A 14,028-nucleotide genomic window follows, 5' to 3' on the forward strand; every position below is an offset into this window, starting at 1 on the left:
GAGAGAGAGAGAGAGAGCTCTAGTGCCTGGACCTGTCTTGAGTGCTTAAAGTCTCAACTCCCACCCCCAGTGACACCTTTCCTCCAACAAGGCCACGCCTACTCCAACAAGACCACACCTCCTAATCATTCTAAGTAGTGCCACCCCCTGATGATTTAGCATTCAAACATGTGAGCCTAGGTGTGCCATTCTTCAAACCAGCAGGCAAGCCCACCACTCCTGATTCCCCTCCTGTGTTCTGCACCTCCACTCCACACTGCTGGCCAGGTCAGTGGTTGGCTTTCCTACATTGCTAAGGAGTCTTTTACAAAGCCAGCATCCACACACACAAGAGCTGTGAAGACAACACCTCTCACACTATTCCAGTCTCTATGCTGCTGGCAAAGCCAAGACAGGTGATGACACAAATCAATTGTGTCTTATGCAAACTGGCGTTGTATCAGAGTTTTTACCAGGGTAGATGTGTGGGCGCGCGCGCGCGCGCACACACACACACACACACACACACACACACACACACACACACACTCACCTACCCCAGAAATGGAAGCTATGACAGACCAAAGTACCAACTACATAAAGGTACTACTTGGAGATCCACTGAGTTTTCTTTGAGGTTTACTGACGGGAAGGGGGTGGGTGGGTTACTTACAGCAGCTGGGGGATGTCACAGCAGCTGTACCACTATAGAGGCCACCTCAACACAGGCTGTGACTCCCAAAACATCACAGCTGAAACTGCAAAGCTTACAGGCCTCAGGACAGGTTTGGAATCTTCTCTTTCTATAGCCTGGGAGGGTCACCTAAAGCTTCTGGGTTTCACATCCTGAGACCATAGAAGTTCACTCATTTCCTGAGCCTCAACAGAGAATAACCAGTAAGAGCTAAGCCAACAAAAACAACAAATGTAATCTCAAGTTTGAGATTTCTGGGACTGGAACATGCTCCACCTCGCCAATCCCGTGCCAGTTCCCCTTGGTGGCACAGTCTCGGAGCCTCACAACTCCTTCTTGTTATAAAGAGAGGTGTCATTGTAGTCATTGTCTTTTATGCTGAGTATAGTTTGGTATTGATTATTCAGGACCCAAGTGGCAGTGATTTTTGTAATGTTTCTCATCTGCCATTTTAAAAATTGGATGAGGCATTGTGCAAACTTCAACAAATAAAAGACAGCACAGTCAGGCTGATAAGGGGCGGGGCGGGGGCAGGAAAACAGATTATTGAACCAACTCAATTGCTTAGTGGGTTGAAATCTCAAGAGCACTGTCTATTCAGAGTTTTGCTTTGTTTGTTTTTTGAAGGTGTTAACCAATGATCTCAAACAGCATTTGGTACATTTACACAGACAGAGCATTCTGCCCCCCAGTACAAGTCACTCCAGGCATAGCAGTCATTTGGTCTAGTGCTCCTGTTTTGGAGCAGGACCCAGCAAGAGAGTTCATCTGTTGTGGTAGGAGTTCAAGGCTGTTAGCTGTGGCACTTATGCCTGAATAAGTTTGCCTCAAAAGTCTCTATCGGGTATATGTGGATGATGGCAGCTGCCATGGCACAGGCAGATCCCAGGGAGATGGTGGGCCCTATTCCTTCCAGCCAAGGGCAGCCCTGCCAGTGGAACACTCACAACAGGGGTGTAAAACACTGACAGCAGAGTGTCTGGGTAGGTAGGTGGAGGGCATTTACTTATTTACTTATTTAATCAAAAGAGGAAAGGGGGCAATTCACACATGGTCCTAGGAGAAAGGCAAAGTGTTAAGGTCTGATCTGATCAGAAAAGGAGAACGTCCTGAAGGTCTGGACGGTTTCTTCGTTTCTTCGGGCTGGCAATATCACAGAAGTATCTGTGAGCCCAGCAGAAAACAGGGGACAAGGACAGGGGTTAGAGGAACCTTGATCTTGGTCTGGCATTCTTTAGGTGGGCAGCAGTCACTTGGGTTGAAGTAAGGAAAGCAGAAGGAAGGGCTGAGAATCGCGTCTCAGCGGCTTGAAATAGCTGGGCGTGGGGGCGGGGGGTGGACAGGGAGATCAGAAGGGGGTGGGGAGACAGGTGGGTGTGAAAGAAGAGTGCCCAGGCGCCCTCCTGGGAAGCAGGAAACAGGACCGCGAAACCGCTAGAGAGTTCCCTGGGCACCTGCCTGGGAAACGTTAAATGCAGAACGGGGGGCCGCTGGGGAAGTGCAGGCGAAAAGTGCCCAGCCGCCTGCCTGGGGAGCGGGGAAATCTAAAAAATAAAAACAAAAAACAAAACAAACAAACAAACAAACAAACCAACCCACACAGAGCCCTTTAAGCAAATTCCACGTGATTTTAGCACTAGGATGATAGCAGTACAAATGGCTTATCTGAAGTCCATAAAACTCTTTGAAACGAATCTAAGAGACAGCCCTATTTAATGGCCCCTGGAGATGGGATTATACTCCCTGGAACAAATGGCGAAAAAAGAAAGAACAATAACAACAACAACAACAACAACAAATTGTAAGCGGCCCTGGCGCCTTTCCTCTCTGTAGCTTGTCGTCTTTGTAGTAGATTTTAGAACCCTCCTTTCGCCTTCTCATGTCTACTGTAAGAAGTCCCTCAGCTGGCGCCTGTGGTCGTTTTCTGAGATCTCTGAATTGGGGATCGGATGCGACCCAGCGCCCGCCGGGCCTGAATAAAAAGATTCCTTTTGCATTTTACAGTGTTTTTGTGGTGTGTTTTCTGGTTCTTTTTTGAGCTCTATCTGGGCGCAAGAGGTGGGGGCGGGGGCGGGGGCGATACGGGTGGTGGTTCATGCCTTTAATCCCAGCACTCAGGGAGGCAGATGCTAGGGGACCCCAGCCAAGGCTACACGGAGAAACACTGTCTCGAAAAACAAACAGACAAACAAACAAAAAACAAAAAAAGAAAGTAAAAAGAATTTGTAAGTGAGACAATTTAAATGTTAGTATTACCATTGTTTGTAATCTGTACATAATTTTGGGTTAAAGGATTAAAACTGCGACCAGAGGACACACCTCCCCTTCCCCCTTCCTTGCCAACTGCCAGAAGAATAGCAAAGGTGGGAGGGAACTAGAGAGCGGACTCAGTGAGGGGACAGGCTCCCCTGTGATCCTGACACCATCCCTGCTTTGGAACCCTTCTTCCTCTGCGCCACAGAGCTGCCCTGCTTCTGGTTCTGGTTGGGGTGTGGAGAGCCACTGTCTCAGACCGCGTTTACCACACCCTCACCTGTGTTCCTGTTATGCCTAGATTACCCAGATCCAGAGACATTCCCGCCCCCCCCCCCGCAAAAAAAAACCCACCAAGACCTGATACTGATGCAATACACGCAGGATCTTGTATTACCGGCTCAGAGCTTCGGATCACTGTCCTTCCTGACGCAGCAGGATAGGAGAATGATACCGGAGCTTCAAGGGTTTATAAGGAAAAACTGTAATTAGGGGTTGGGGTCGCAGGGAAGTAAGGAAAAAAACCATAAGCGGGGGTCGTGAGTCTCAGGTCGTGAATGTAGACCTTCAAGCAGATTGGGTCCAGGAGGGTGAATCTCCAGGGAAGTTGTTTTATCTCAGGGAATCATTGGGTGGTAATTGTATTTAAATTGTTCCGGTGGAGTTTCTGGAGAGTGCTGGCAAGCCCATTTTGTTGCAGTGGGCGATCAATCCCGAAACGCAGGAAGGAGTGGGATCACCTGGAGGACAAACTCTCAGACTACAGCATTAAATGTAGAATATACTTTATGTATAGAACATGGCATCAATTTTGTTCCTGCATTCCTGTGTCCCGTGCGCCCTGGCTTGGCCAAGGTTGTGTGCCTCGCTGGCTTCTAAGCGGCTGGCCCGCCCCGAGCCGGCCGGTGGCCGGCCGCGGCCCGCCGCGGCGGAAGGCAGGGGTGGAGCTGCTATTCTGTGGCGGAGGAAGAGTTCCGGTGAGGTGTGTCTACGGCACAGCAGCACCCAGGACTAGTGGGTTTGACAAGAAACAGACTCAGACCAGGATACAAGCTCGGCGTGCGTGGGCCAGTAGGTGCAGCTGCTGGTGAGTGAGATGAAGGGACCCGGGGTGTGGGGGCTCTGGACAATATAGTCCTCACTATTCAGTTCTTAGCTCGTCCCTCCACGGAGGTTGAGGGAGACCGTGGTTCCCGAGGGAGACCATGGTTCCGGGGGAGGGCCAGAGTCACCGGGCACAGGGGGATCCTTCCTAGCGGCTTGAATTCACCTTCCAGGCGCCCGGAACTTTTCGCAGTTCTCGGGCTCCTTTGTAGGCGGTACAGAGGACTCCGCGATTCTCTCCACAGCTCCGGAAATCAATCACATCTGTCGGAAGAGCTATGGCAAAGGCTCTTTCCCTGAGGCCGAATCTTTTGGTCTCACTGAGCTTTCTGTGCACCATGCTGCGGGCTGGTGAGTTACTGGGATGTAAGTTTACTCCGGAGGGCGCCGCCTACTAGTCTCAGAGGTCGCGGTATTGCTCACCGGGAGCTCCCAGGCTTCTCCTCTTCTCTGTTACTGGGACTTAAGTCTGGGCGCCCTGGCCCTCACTCTGCTCTTCCCCAACCTCTTCAGTGCCTAGACAAAGTTAGGGGGAAGGTTTCCATGGACGGAGCAGAAAATGGCTACGAAAATGAGGAGGGCAAGGAGCAGAAAGGAGTAGCTAGTGAAACCCTCAGTCCCACCTGGAAGCCTAAACCTGTTCACCAGCACCTGGTGTGATGGCTGCAGCGTGGAGCCCTCCAAGGGGGAGTCTCAGGCCGCTCCCCTGAGTTATATAGTAATGAATAAAAACAGGCCGCAACATAGTTGGTATTTATATAGAAAGGGGGAGGGGAGAGAGAGAAATGGGTGGTGGTGGGGAGGGAGGGAGGGGGAGAGAGAGAGAGAGAGAGAGAGAGAGAGAGAGAGAGAGAGAGAGAGAGAGAGAGAGAGGTTTCCCAAGTGGCAGTGACCTCTGTGCTTCCTGTGACAACAGGAGGGGGCCTGTATTTAAGGCCCTTGTTCAATCTATTGCTGTCCAGGGGATTCCTTGGGTCCCAAGGAACATAGGGGACACCCCTTGAAGCCTGAGGTACTTGCTGAGGAAGAAGTGGTAGCTGACTTGAGAAGAGACCCCAGGCACTTCCTCTAGATGAGATAAGATTTCCACTACTCTCCTGAGAACAGGAGATGCTCTGTCAGACAAGAGTCTTGTCTCTCCCTGCTAGGCAGCTCTCAGCACACAGTGATTTGCTGTGACCCTGCAGCAATGTGTCACTTCAGGATGTCTTGTCTGACTGTGGCCTGTCCACCTAACCACCTAGAGGGAAAGTGCTCACCTCATGAGTCTCCCTGAGGCCTGATGCCCTTTCTGATAGCCTAGGTCCTGAGGTCACTCTCTCCCAGGGCCCAGTACTATGTCAGGAGCCACCTTGAAACAGAATCCATTTTCCCTGCTGCAGGTGGTCCAGGCTGGCTTCTACCCAAGGAACTGCTATGAACTCCACCCAGGGCCATTTCCTAGCACTGAAGCCTCAGGCTGACTGATTGTCCTGTGTCTTAGAGCCCTAGATGCAGGTCTGGTCTTGCTCTTTATAGAGAAACTGTCTCTGACTCTTTCAAGCTACAAGAGCAGAGTTGAGCAGGTATAACTGAGACTGTCTGACAGGCAAACACTTCAATATTTCTGTGACAGTGGGCATTACTTGCTCTCCTATTGCTGTGATAAAATACCACAACTACAGCAACATGCAGAAAAAAAGCTGTGGGGGAACTTTTGTTTCAGAGGGAACAGAGTCCCTCACCTCTAATCAGGGAAGCATGGAACAAGGCAGGTATGGTGGCTGGAGCAGCAAGCTAGGAACTTATCTCTTTTTTGTTTTGTTTTGTTTGTTCGTTTTCTGGTTTTTTTGTTTTTGTTTTTGTTTTTTGAGATAGGGTCTCACTGTGTAGTTTTTGTTGTCATGGAACTCTATGTAGAACAGGTTGACCTCAGACTCATAAAGATCCACCAGTCTCTGCCTCCTATGTGATGGGACTTAGAGGCATAGGATACCATGTCCAGCTGAGAGCCCACATCTTAAACCTCAAGCAAGGTCCAAAGATGAAGAAAGGGGAATGGCTTTTAAAAACCACACCTCTACTGTCATACTTCCTTCAGCAAGGCCACACTTCCTAAAACTGTCCAAACAGCTGCCACCAACTGGGGGCCAGACTCAAATGTCTTACTCTAGAGCAGACGGGGTCATCCAAAACACCACACTAGGCATTCTCAGTGGCATCTAGGGCTTCATCCCTGAGTGACAGGGCGGTGACAAAGCACTACAGATTGGGCTGTACTGGATGCAAAGGTGAGTGGTCCTTTCTGGCTGGGACCTGATCTGCTCTCCTAGGAAGGCAACCTGGGTCTGGCTTTGAAGTGGTTCAGTTTAAAGGGCCTGTTGATTTATTATATGCATATGAGTGTTTTGACCGCAGGTGCATACCTGCACCATGTCTGTACTTGGTACTCTCGGAGGCTAAAAGATGGCGTTTGATCCTTTCGCAACTACAGTTACAGGCAGTGGTGAGCTGCCAAGCTTTGTTGCTGAGAATCAATCTTGGATCTTCTGCAAGAGCCACAAGTGCCCTTAACCTGCTGTGCCACCTCTCTAGCCCCAGTGGTTCAGTTTTAAAGAATGGACACAGGAGCCCTGTGTCGGCAGATTTCAGTTTCTTGATCATTTGCTTTGTCTTCAATTATTAAAAATGCAGCCACATCTGGGCTGGCTAGCCACATCTGTCTGTATTCAGGATCTTTTTGTTCCATTTACCATAACCCTCCCGACTTAAGCAGTCAGGATTCAGGATGTGTCCCCTTATTCATCAATGGACCACTGACCTTGATGCTTTTGACTCCTAACCTCTCCACCTGGTGGTATTTTTCTGTACCATATTTAGTGAGATTCCACATGGGGAATACAGTTTCTACCCACTACTACCTATAAGGAAGTAACTCCCTTTGCAGCCAGAGAGGCTTAGCAAGAAGCATAGAGGATCCTACTTGCTGTCTGGATCACTAGCTCAGGCATAGCTAGATTTCATTTCCACCCAGGGACCACCTGCCTAGGGAATGGTAATGCCCACAGTAGGCTGGGTATTCCTACACCACTAACAATCAATGCTGTCCCTGAGTAGAGACTCTCTGCTTAGGCGACTCTAGGCTGTATCAAATTGACAGTGAAAGCTCACTAGGAAAAGGGATCTGAGGGAGGGGTGCCATCAATACAACCCTTTATTTCCTCCTCACCCTTCTCCACAGTGACCCAGCAGTCTCACACACCATCCTGTCCCCACAAAAGTCTCCATGGGCAGCTTCACGAAATCACCCAGGATGGATAAATCCAGAATGTCGCCTGATACAACCAACAGGGCCTATCGCCAGGAAGATGATGCGATAATAGATTAGAGAATTGTCCTGATGGAGAGGAGGGGTTGGGCCACAGCTTGATCTGCATCTTCAAGCAAGAGGGAATAAGTGAAGCTTGCTCTGTCCATTGGGGGCTCAGACATAGATTTTTGTTTTGTTTTGTTTTTAAGCCAGCCTTCCAGAAGGACTTTCTTGGTGGCACAGGTAGAGATGGTCTGTGGGTCCCTTGAACTATGCCTAACCTCAATGCATGTTTCCTTCACAGCTGGTGCCTCTCTTTGCTGCAGCATTGCTATTGGCAGGTCAGGATCTGGACCATGGTGGTCCAAAGTCCAAGGTCAACTGAACGAATGTCCTGTGTGGAACAGACTGGATGTCTCACAATTCTGTGAGAAAAAGGTTAAAACTTTGAAAGACGAAGATTACCTCTTAAAACAGGTGCTGTATGAAATACGGAAGGAGACTAATTCAATCCGAGGTAAGTTTCCAATGGCCCCACAGGGCGGGGGTGTAGCTCAGTGGTTTTGTGCTTGCCTAGCATGCATGAGGCCCTAGGTTCACCCCCCCCCATTGCTACAAAATAAGTAAAAGAACATATCAGATGATCCCCTGAAGGAAAGAACAAGATTTGTGACAGGCAGGTTAGGGACATTCAGTGTTTTCATGAAGGAGGAAAAAAGTTATCCCACATAAGATGTTTATTTGCAAGAACAAATTGTGGTGGGTAGGGTGAGGTCAGAGGATGGAAAGGGGCAGGTAGGCAAACAGGATGCATCAAGGCCAGAGACTGATCTCTTTCCAATGGGCACAGAGCCCCTCACTCTGCAGGCCACGATATGTTGCGGTTGTGAAGGAAATGGACATTTCACGGGATCCTGGGACTTTAGCCTCAACGGGCCCAAAATGTTCCACGTTGGCTCAAATACTGATTGGGAGAGTAAAGTGGATTCTGGATCCAACTTGACAAGAGAGACATTAGAGAGAATCAAGGAAGTAATTTTCTTGCTAAACCGGATGTCGCAGGGTGAATGCAAGAGCTGGTTTGAGGAGGCCAAGTTGTACTGGGAAGAAAATTTGGAGCCTACAGGTAACTGGGAAGAGGAGAGGAACCTTTCTGTGAAGATGAGGTGTGTGTGTGTTTATGTGTGTGTGTGTGTGTGTGTGTGTGTGTGTGTGTGTGTGTGTGTGTGGTGTGGGGGGGCAGATTTTATCACCATGAGTCTCACATTAGTGGCCATTGTCCCCATCAGTCATCTCCTTTCTCCCCATCTCCTATCTCATTAACTGTGTTTACACTGGTCACTCCCCGTGGTTCTCTCTGGGTGTCACACTCTGGGCATCCTTCTATTTCCTGGCCTGTCCTCATTCTAGAATCACTGTCCCCTTTCTTCTCACCAAGCTCCTTCTTCTTCCCTGCCATGACCTCCCATGTCAGCTCCTCTCCTGCCAGCAGGAAAGATGAGGTCCCATCATCACGCTGCCTCCCCTACCATAGCTCCATGACTCTTTTGGGGAACAGGACATCCTCACTCCCTTCCTCCTCAGGACCCTTACAAATAGTTGTTCATAGCAGAGCGGGTGGAAATCTATGTGCTTCTGAATTACGCGAGGACCCAGAATCTAAGGTGAGAGTTCCTCAGATTTGAGGTCTGGTCAAAGACCCAACTTGTGTTTCCACTTCAGCCTCGCAGCCCACTACTGCAGATGCGGGCCTGCTTTCTTCCGCGGCCACCAAGCTGAACATGTCTGTCCTGCTGCTGATCCTCCCCTGCTTCCTTCTCCTATTTTTCTGAGGAGAATCATCAACCAAAACAGGTTCAGTGTTGGGAGTGCGGTCAGGGAGGCATGGGTGGGGAGTGAGGAAACAGGAAGGGTTTTGAGGAGACCTGCTCTTGACCCTCAGCTGCAGCATCTTATTCACAAAGGAGGCAATGGCTTTGCATGCTCAGCCTTGACTGACAGGAGAGAAATCTTGGCACAGACAAGTGGGTTTGAGAAGGGAGCACAGCAGGTGCCTGGTCAGCGCAGGTTCCTAATCAGGAGTTTCCCGGGCTGCAGATGTGGGAACAGCAGGGACACAAGAGAAGAACATGGTAGTTCCTCTTACTATGTAGAGGGGAGAGGATTCCATCCCACAGACAAAGATAAGGAAGGTGAAAATGGGACAGCCCAGTGGCAGGACCGTTTGTTGCTCCTGCGTTAGGCCAGGGTCCATGCCCAGCATCCACTCGCAGCTCGCAAGCATCGACAGCTCCATGTCCAGGGGATCCAGCCCCTTCTTTTCCATGGACAGCAGGCATTCACACAGTGCACTTACAGAAGTGCGGGTGAGCACTCACACATGTAAACCAGAAACAAAGGAAGCAGCAGCAGCAGCAGCAGATGGAGTAGCATTCCCACTGGAGCCCGGTGGCACAGAGCTGCTGCTAGAGTCCACTGCTCCCATCTGGACTGCACAGAGGGACAAGGTGAGGCAGGGACAGCCACAGCCACAGCTGCGTGTGCCACACTCAGACAGTGAGAGATTTAGAATGAAGGGGAAAGAGATGTCCGGAATCCCACTCGGGACCTGGACAGTGAGGACCCAGGCCCCTCTCTGGACAGGGCTCCTCCTAGCTCCTTTGGCTCCTCCCATCAGGCCCTGAGTCAGGGAGCACAGCTAGTCATCACTGCTTTCTCCTGAACTCCATGCTCTGCAGCAGGGCCTGGGGCTGACTCTGGAACAGGGGAAGGAGGGAGGAAGACAGTAGATGCTGCAGGATGTGAGGTCAGGGGTGGTGTGAGGAGGGGAATGAGTGACCCTCGGGGAGGGTGGCTGGGGTGCTGAAGACTGGTACAGGTCACCCAGGAGAACTGGCCCAGGCTGTCTTCAAACCCTACAAAAGATGTGTTCCCTTGCTGTAGGTTGAAGATGCTCCAGAGATGGTGGTGAGAATTCATCTGGTGCAGCCACTCTGCCTTTTCGTCATCCTCAACCAGACAAATCATCCTGTTGTTGGCCCAAGATTTGATGTTCTTTCACTCTATACTAGTCACTTTGTCTTCTTTCCTCCTTGTGCCTTCTGTCTTGGTGCTCCCTGGGGGGAATTTGCCCTTAACATTGAACTTGAAGTAGTTTGTACCCATGCCAAGGACAGGAAACAGGATAAGCGGATCTCCTTAGTGGAAGTGTGAAGTTCTCACTCCTGTGTATACAACTTATCAGTATCTATGTTAGTGTGAGACAGAGTAGGAAGATCCAACCTACTTAAGAGTATTTGCCTAAAAGTTAAATTTTTTGTTTATAATGGATATTTATCATATCCACTTTTCCTTTACTAGGAAGCCTTTCTAGAACAAAAGAAGAAACATATCTACTATTTTACATGACTATATTGAAGGGGACTGGTTAAATAAGCCTAAATGACTCCATGACAGGCTTCCTTTTCCTGTTAGCTCAGAATAGGACTAAATCTTCATTTCTCATAGAAGAGCTCGGTGGCTGCTGGGAGTACTGCATAGAATAGGCAACCACAGACGGCTGGACAGGAGAAGCTAAGATTGCTTAAGGCTCGTTTACTGCTGGTTTAGGTGTTCTAGGATGATTGACTGCTGGTCTAGAAATCTCTTGTCTTATGATTAACTCATGACCAGTGACTAAGGTGGGCTGTGCTTTTTCAGTGTGCCCATGCTTTTGGGGTATAAATGCTCCAATCCCTTTAAGTATTACCTACCCTTGCCCTGGATTTCCACTGAATGCCTTTAAAAGGAGGCTTCAAGCTTATCTCAGGGTCGCCATTGTGTCTAAGTGGTGATCTCAGCATGCTGGATTTCTGCAGAATAAACACTCTTTGTTGCTTGCATACTATTTGAGTTTGGGGTGTTTTCTTCAGTGAGTTACAGACTCTAACAGTATATGATAGAAACTATTTTATAACATAAATGCTATTTTATAATATCATTACTATTATATATTAGTTTATGTGATATATTCTAGGTAGTTCAGCAATAGCCACATGCACATGGAGAGGCAGAGAACTCAGAAGCCACTTTCTATAAGTATAAAAAGTATAGTTCGGCTCCTCCCTGCTTCATACTCCCCTCACAAAGCACCAAGAATTGGCTGTGGCACCCCCAACTATATGTGGCAGAGATATGAAGCAAGCGGAAGTGATCTGCAGGAGGTCCAAGATGGTGGTACTGACCACATATGGTGTCTGAGCAGCAGGTCAGAGCCTAGAGACCAGGGTGGGAGCTACCGACCACAAGACCTGGAGAATCCTAGGTGAGATGGGTTCACACTGTGCAGAGGACAGGTGGGTGTATCCTCTGGTCATCCAACTGGTCCAAGGAGGACGAGTGCCCAGTCCCCAGAGACTGGCTGCATATCTGACTGCGAGCTGCAGCTGTGATCTACATGGAAGCCTCTGTATCTGGGACTGAACTGTGGGCAGTGAAATGCCAGCATCTGTATCTGCTGGCCCAGGGGAGAACCCAGGAGAATGGGTAGATATGACCCCAGAACACTGCCCTGCTCCAGTCCACAGAAAGCTCCATGATCCTGTGGCCACACTGAGTCTTCTAAGGCCATCACAAGCCTATTGGGAAGTATCTGCATGTTTTCTGGCTAAGTTGTGGGTTACAGACTACGAATCTCAGTGTCTGCTGGCCCAGAGGGGAGCCCAGAGTGTGGATCTGGGATAGATCTGACCTCAGATCTGCCAGTCCACAGAGGGACCCAGAGCTCATGGGGGTGGGGGCGGGCATGGCAGGCAGCTACAGACACATTCTCAGCTATGGTACAGTTCCCACACTCTCTGTCAGACTGAACCTAGGTCCAGTGGCTGGGGCCAGAGCAAAAACAGGTGGGCAGAAGCGTAAACCAGTGGGCAACTCCCACACTCTCTGGTGGACTAGGTCCCAGGGCCCCAGTGGCTGAGTGCAGGGTCTCCAAAGTCCAGCCGAAGGCAGATAGTATCTTGGACTGAACCTTGGGCTGCAGAACACCAGCACCAACCTCTGCTGGCCCAGTTGGGAGCCTAGGGTGTGGAACAAAGTCCCCCAGAGCTGAAACCAAGTCATCTGCCTGATCCACGGAAGGCTTTCCTGGTCCCCACAAGTAAGGGATCTTGAACTATAGACATTCACCAATGAACTACTCTCAATGACCAGTGAAGGACACCAGAAACTACCTCCCAACATCAGAAACAGTAAGATGCCTAAAGGCCACTGTAAAAGCACAAACAACAAAATCCAAAACAATATGGCATGTCAAAAACCCAGCTCTTCCAAAGAATTTAACCCTGGGAACTCAAACACAACTGAAGCACAAGAAATTGACCTCAAATCCTTAGTAATGAAGATGGTAATGGAGGAAATGAATAAATTCCATAAACAAATACAGGAAGATGCACCCAAACATATTGAGGACCTTAGAGAGGCCATGACAGAAGCCTATAGAGAGGACATGAAGAAATTGCTGGAAGAAATTCAGGAAACTGAAAACAATCAGATGAAGGAAATCAATAAAATGGTCCAAGATCTGAAGGATGAAAATGGAAACAATGATAAAAGCACAGACAGAAGAAAGCCAGGAACGAGAGACTTAGAGAAGAAAACAGGAAATACAGAGGTAAGCTTCACTAACAGAATTCAAGAGGGAGAGGAAAGAATCTCAGGTGTAGAAAATACAACAGAAGAATTTAATGCAACCATCAAAGAAAATGTTAAAAGTCTGAAAAGTTCCTGTCATAAAACATGCAAGAAATCAAGGACACCATGAAAAGACAAAACCTAAGGATAATAGGAATCAAAAAAAAAAGAAGATACCCAACTCCAAGGTTCAGAAAATATCTTCAATAAAATCATAGAAGAAAATTTCCCCAACTTAAAGAAAGAGATGCATACAAACATACAGGAGGCCTACAGAACACCAAATAGAGTAGACTAGAAAAGAAAATCCTCCTGCAACATAATAATCAAAACACAAAATATCCAGAGCAAAGAAAAAATAATAAAGGTGGCAAGGGAAAAAGGCCAAATAACATATAATGGAAAATCTATCAGAATTATGCCCAACTTCTCAGCAGAGACCATAAAAGCCAGAGAGCTTGTGTAGAGGTCCTGTAAACCCTAAGAGACCACAAATGCCAGTCCAGGCCACTATATCTAGCAAAAAATTCAGTAACCATTGATGGAGAAAACAAGATATTCCATGACAAAAACAAATTCAAACAGTACCTATCCACAAATCTGGCCCTACAGAAGTTACTGGAAGAAAACTCCAATCCAAAGTGACAAACTACAACCTAGATAACACAGGAAATAGATAACCTCACTGAAGCAAAACATAACAACACAAATATTCTACCACCAACAACATTAATTTCTCTCAACAACAATGGTCTCAATTCTCTAATAAAAAGACACAGACTAACAGAATGGATCCATAAACAAGACCCAGCATTCTTCTACATTCAAGAAACACATCTCAACCACAAGCATAGACATTACCTCAGAGTAAAAGTCTGGAAAAAGGTACTCCAATCAAACGGACACAAGAAGCAATCTGGTGTAGCCATTCTAATATCTAATAAAATAGACTTTCAATGAAAATTAATCAAAAGAGATGAGGAAGGACACTTCATACTCATCGAATGAAAATTCAACCAAGATAACATCACAATTCTGA

At 48.2% G+C, this 14,028-nt stretch overlaps 1 protein-coding gene across 2 annotated transcripts; it reads left to right on the top strand.

Moving 5' to 3' along the window:
- Positions 1-3,915: 3,915 nt before the first annotated feature.
- LOC311594252 (UL16-binding protein 6-like) lies at positions 3,916-10,575 on the top strand. 2 transcript variants are annotated; one of them, XM_084775842.1, is made up of 6 exons: positions 3,916-4,013; positions 4,224-4,381; positions 7,624-7,836; positions 8,170-8,445; positions 9,042-9,173; positions 10,263-10,575. In XM_084775842.1, the coding sequence occupies exons 2-5, from the start codon at positions 4,309-4,311 to the stop codon at positions 9,149-9,151; spliced, it is 672 nt and encodes a 223-aa protein (XP_084631968.1). In that variant the 5' UTR covers positions 3,916-4,013; positions 4,224-4,308; the 3' UTR covers positions 9,152-9,173; positions 10,263-10,575. The 2 variants fall into 2 exon arrangements, with proteins under 2 accessions (XP_084631968.1, XP_084631967.1); XM_084775841.1 differs by having other exon boundaries at positions 4,276-4,381.
- The last annotated feature ends 3,453 nt before the right edge of the window (positions 10,576-14,028 follow it).

This window comes from Acomys minous (genome assembly GCF_964271855.1).
Source record: "Acomys minous genome assembly, chromosome: 3".
Classification (NCBI taxonomy): domain Eukaryota; kingdom Metazoa; phylum Chordata; class Mammalia; order Rodentia; family Muridae; genus Acomys; species Acomys minous.

Coding starts and splice junctions, on each gene's coding strand:
- LOC311594252 (XM_084775842.1), top strand. CDS start 4,309: ATGGCAAAGGCTCTTTCCCTGAGGCCGAATCTTTTGGTCTCACTGAGC. Junction 7,837..8,169: donor GGAGACTAATTCAATCCGAG/GTAAGTTTCCAA, acceptor CAATGGGCACAG/AGCCCCTCACTCTGCAGGCC. Junction 8,446..9,041: donor AGAAAATTTGGAGCCTACAG/GTAACTGGGAAG, acceptor TTTCCACTTCAG/CCTCGCAGCCCACTACTGCA.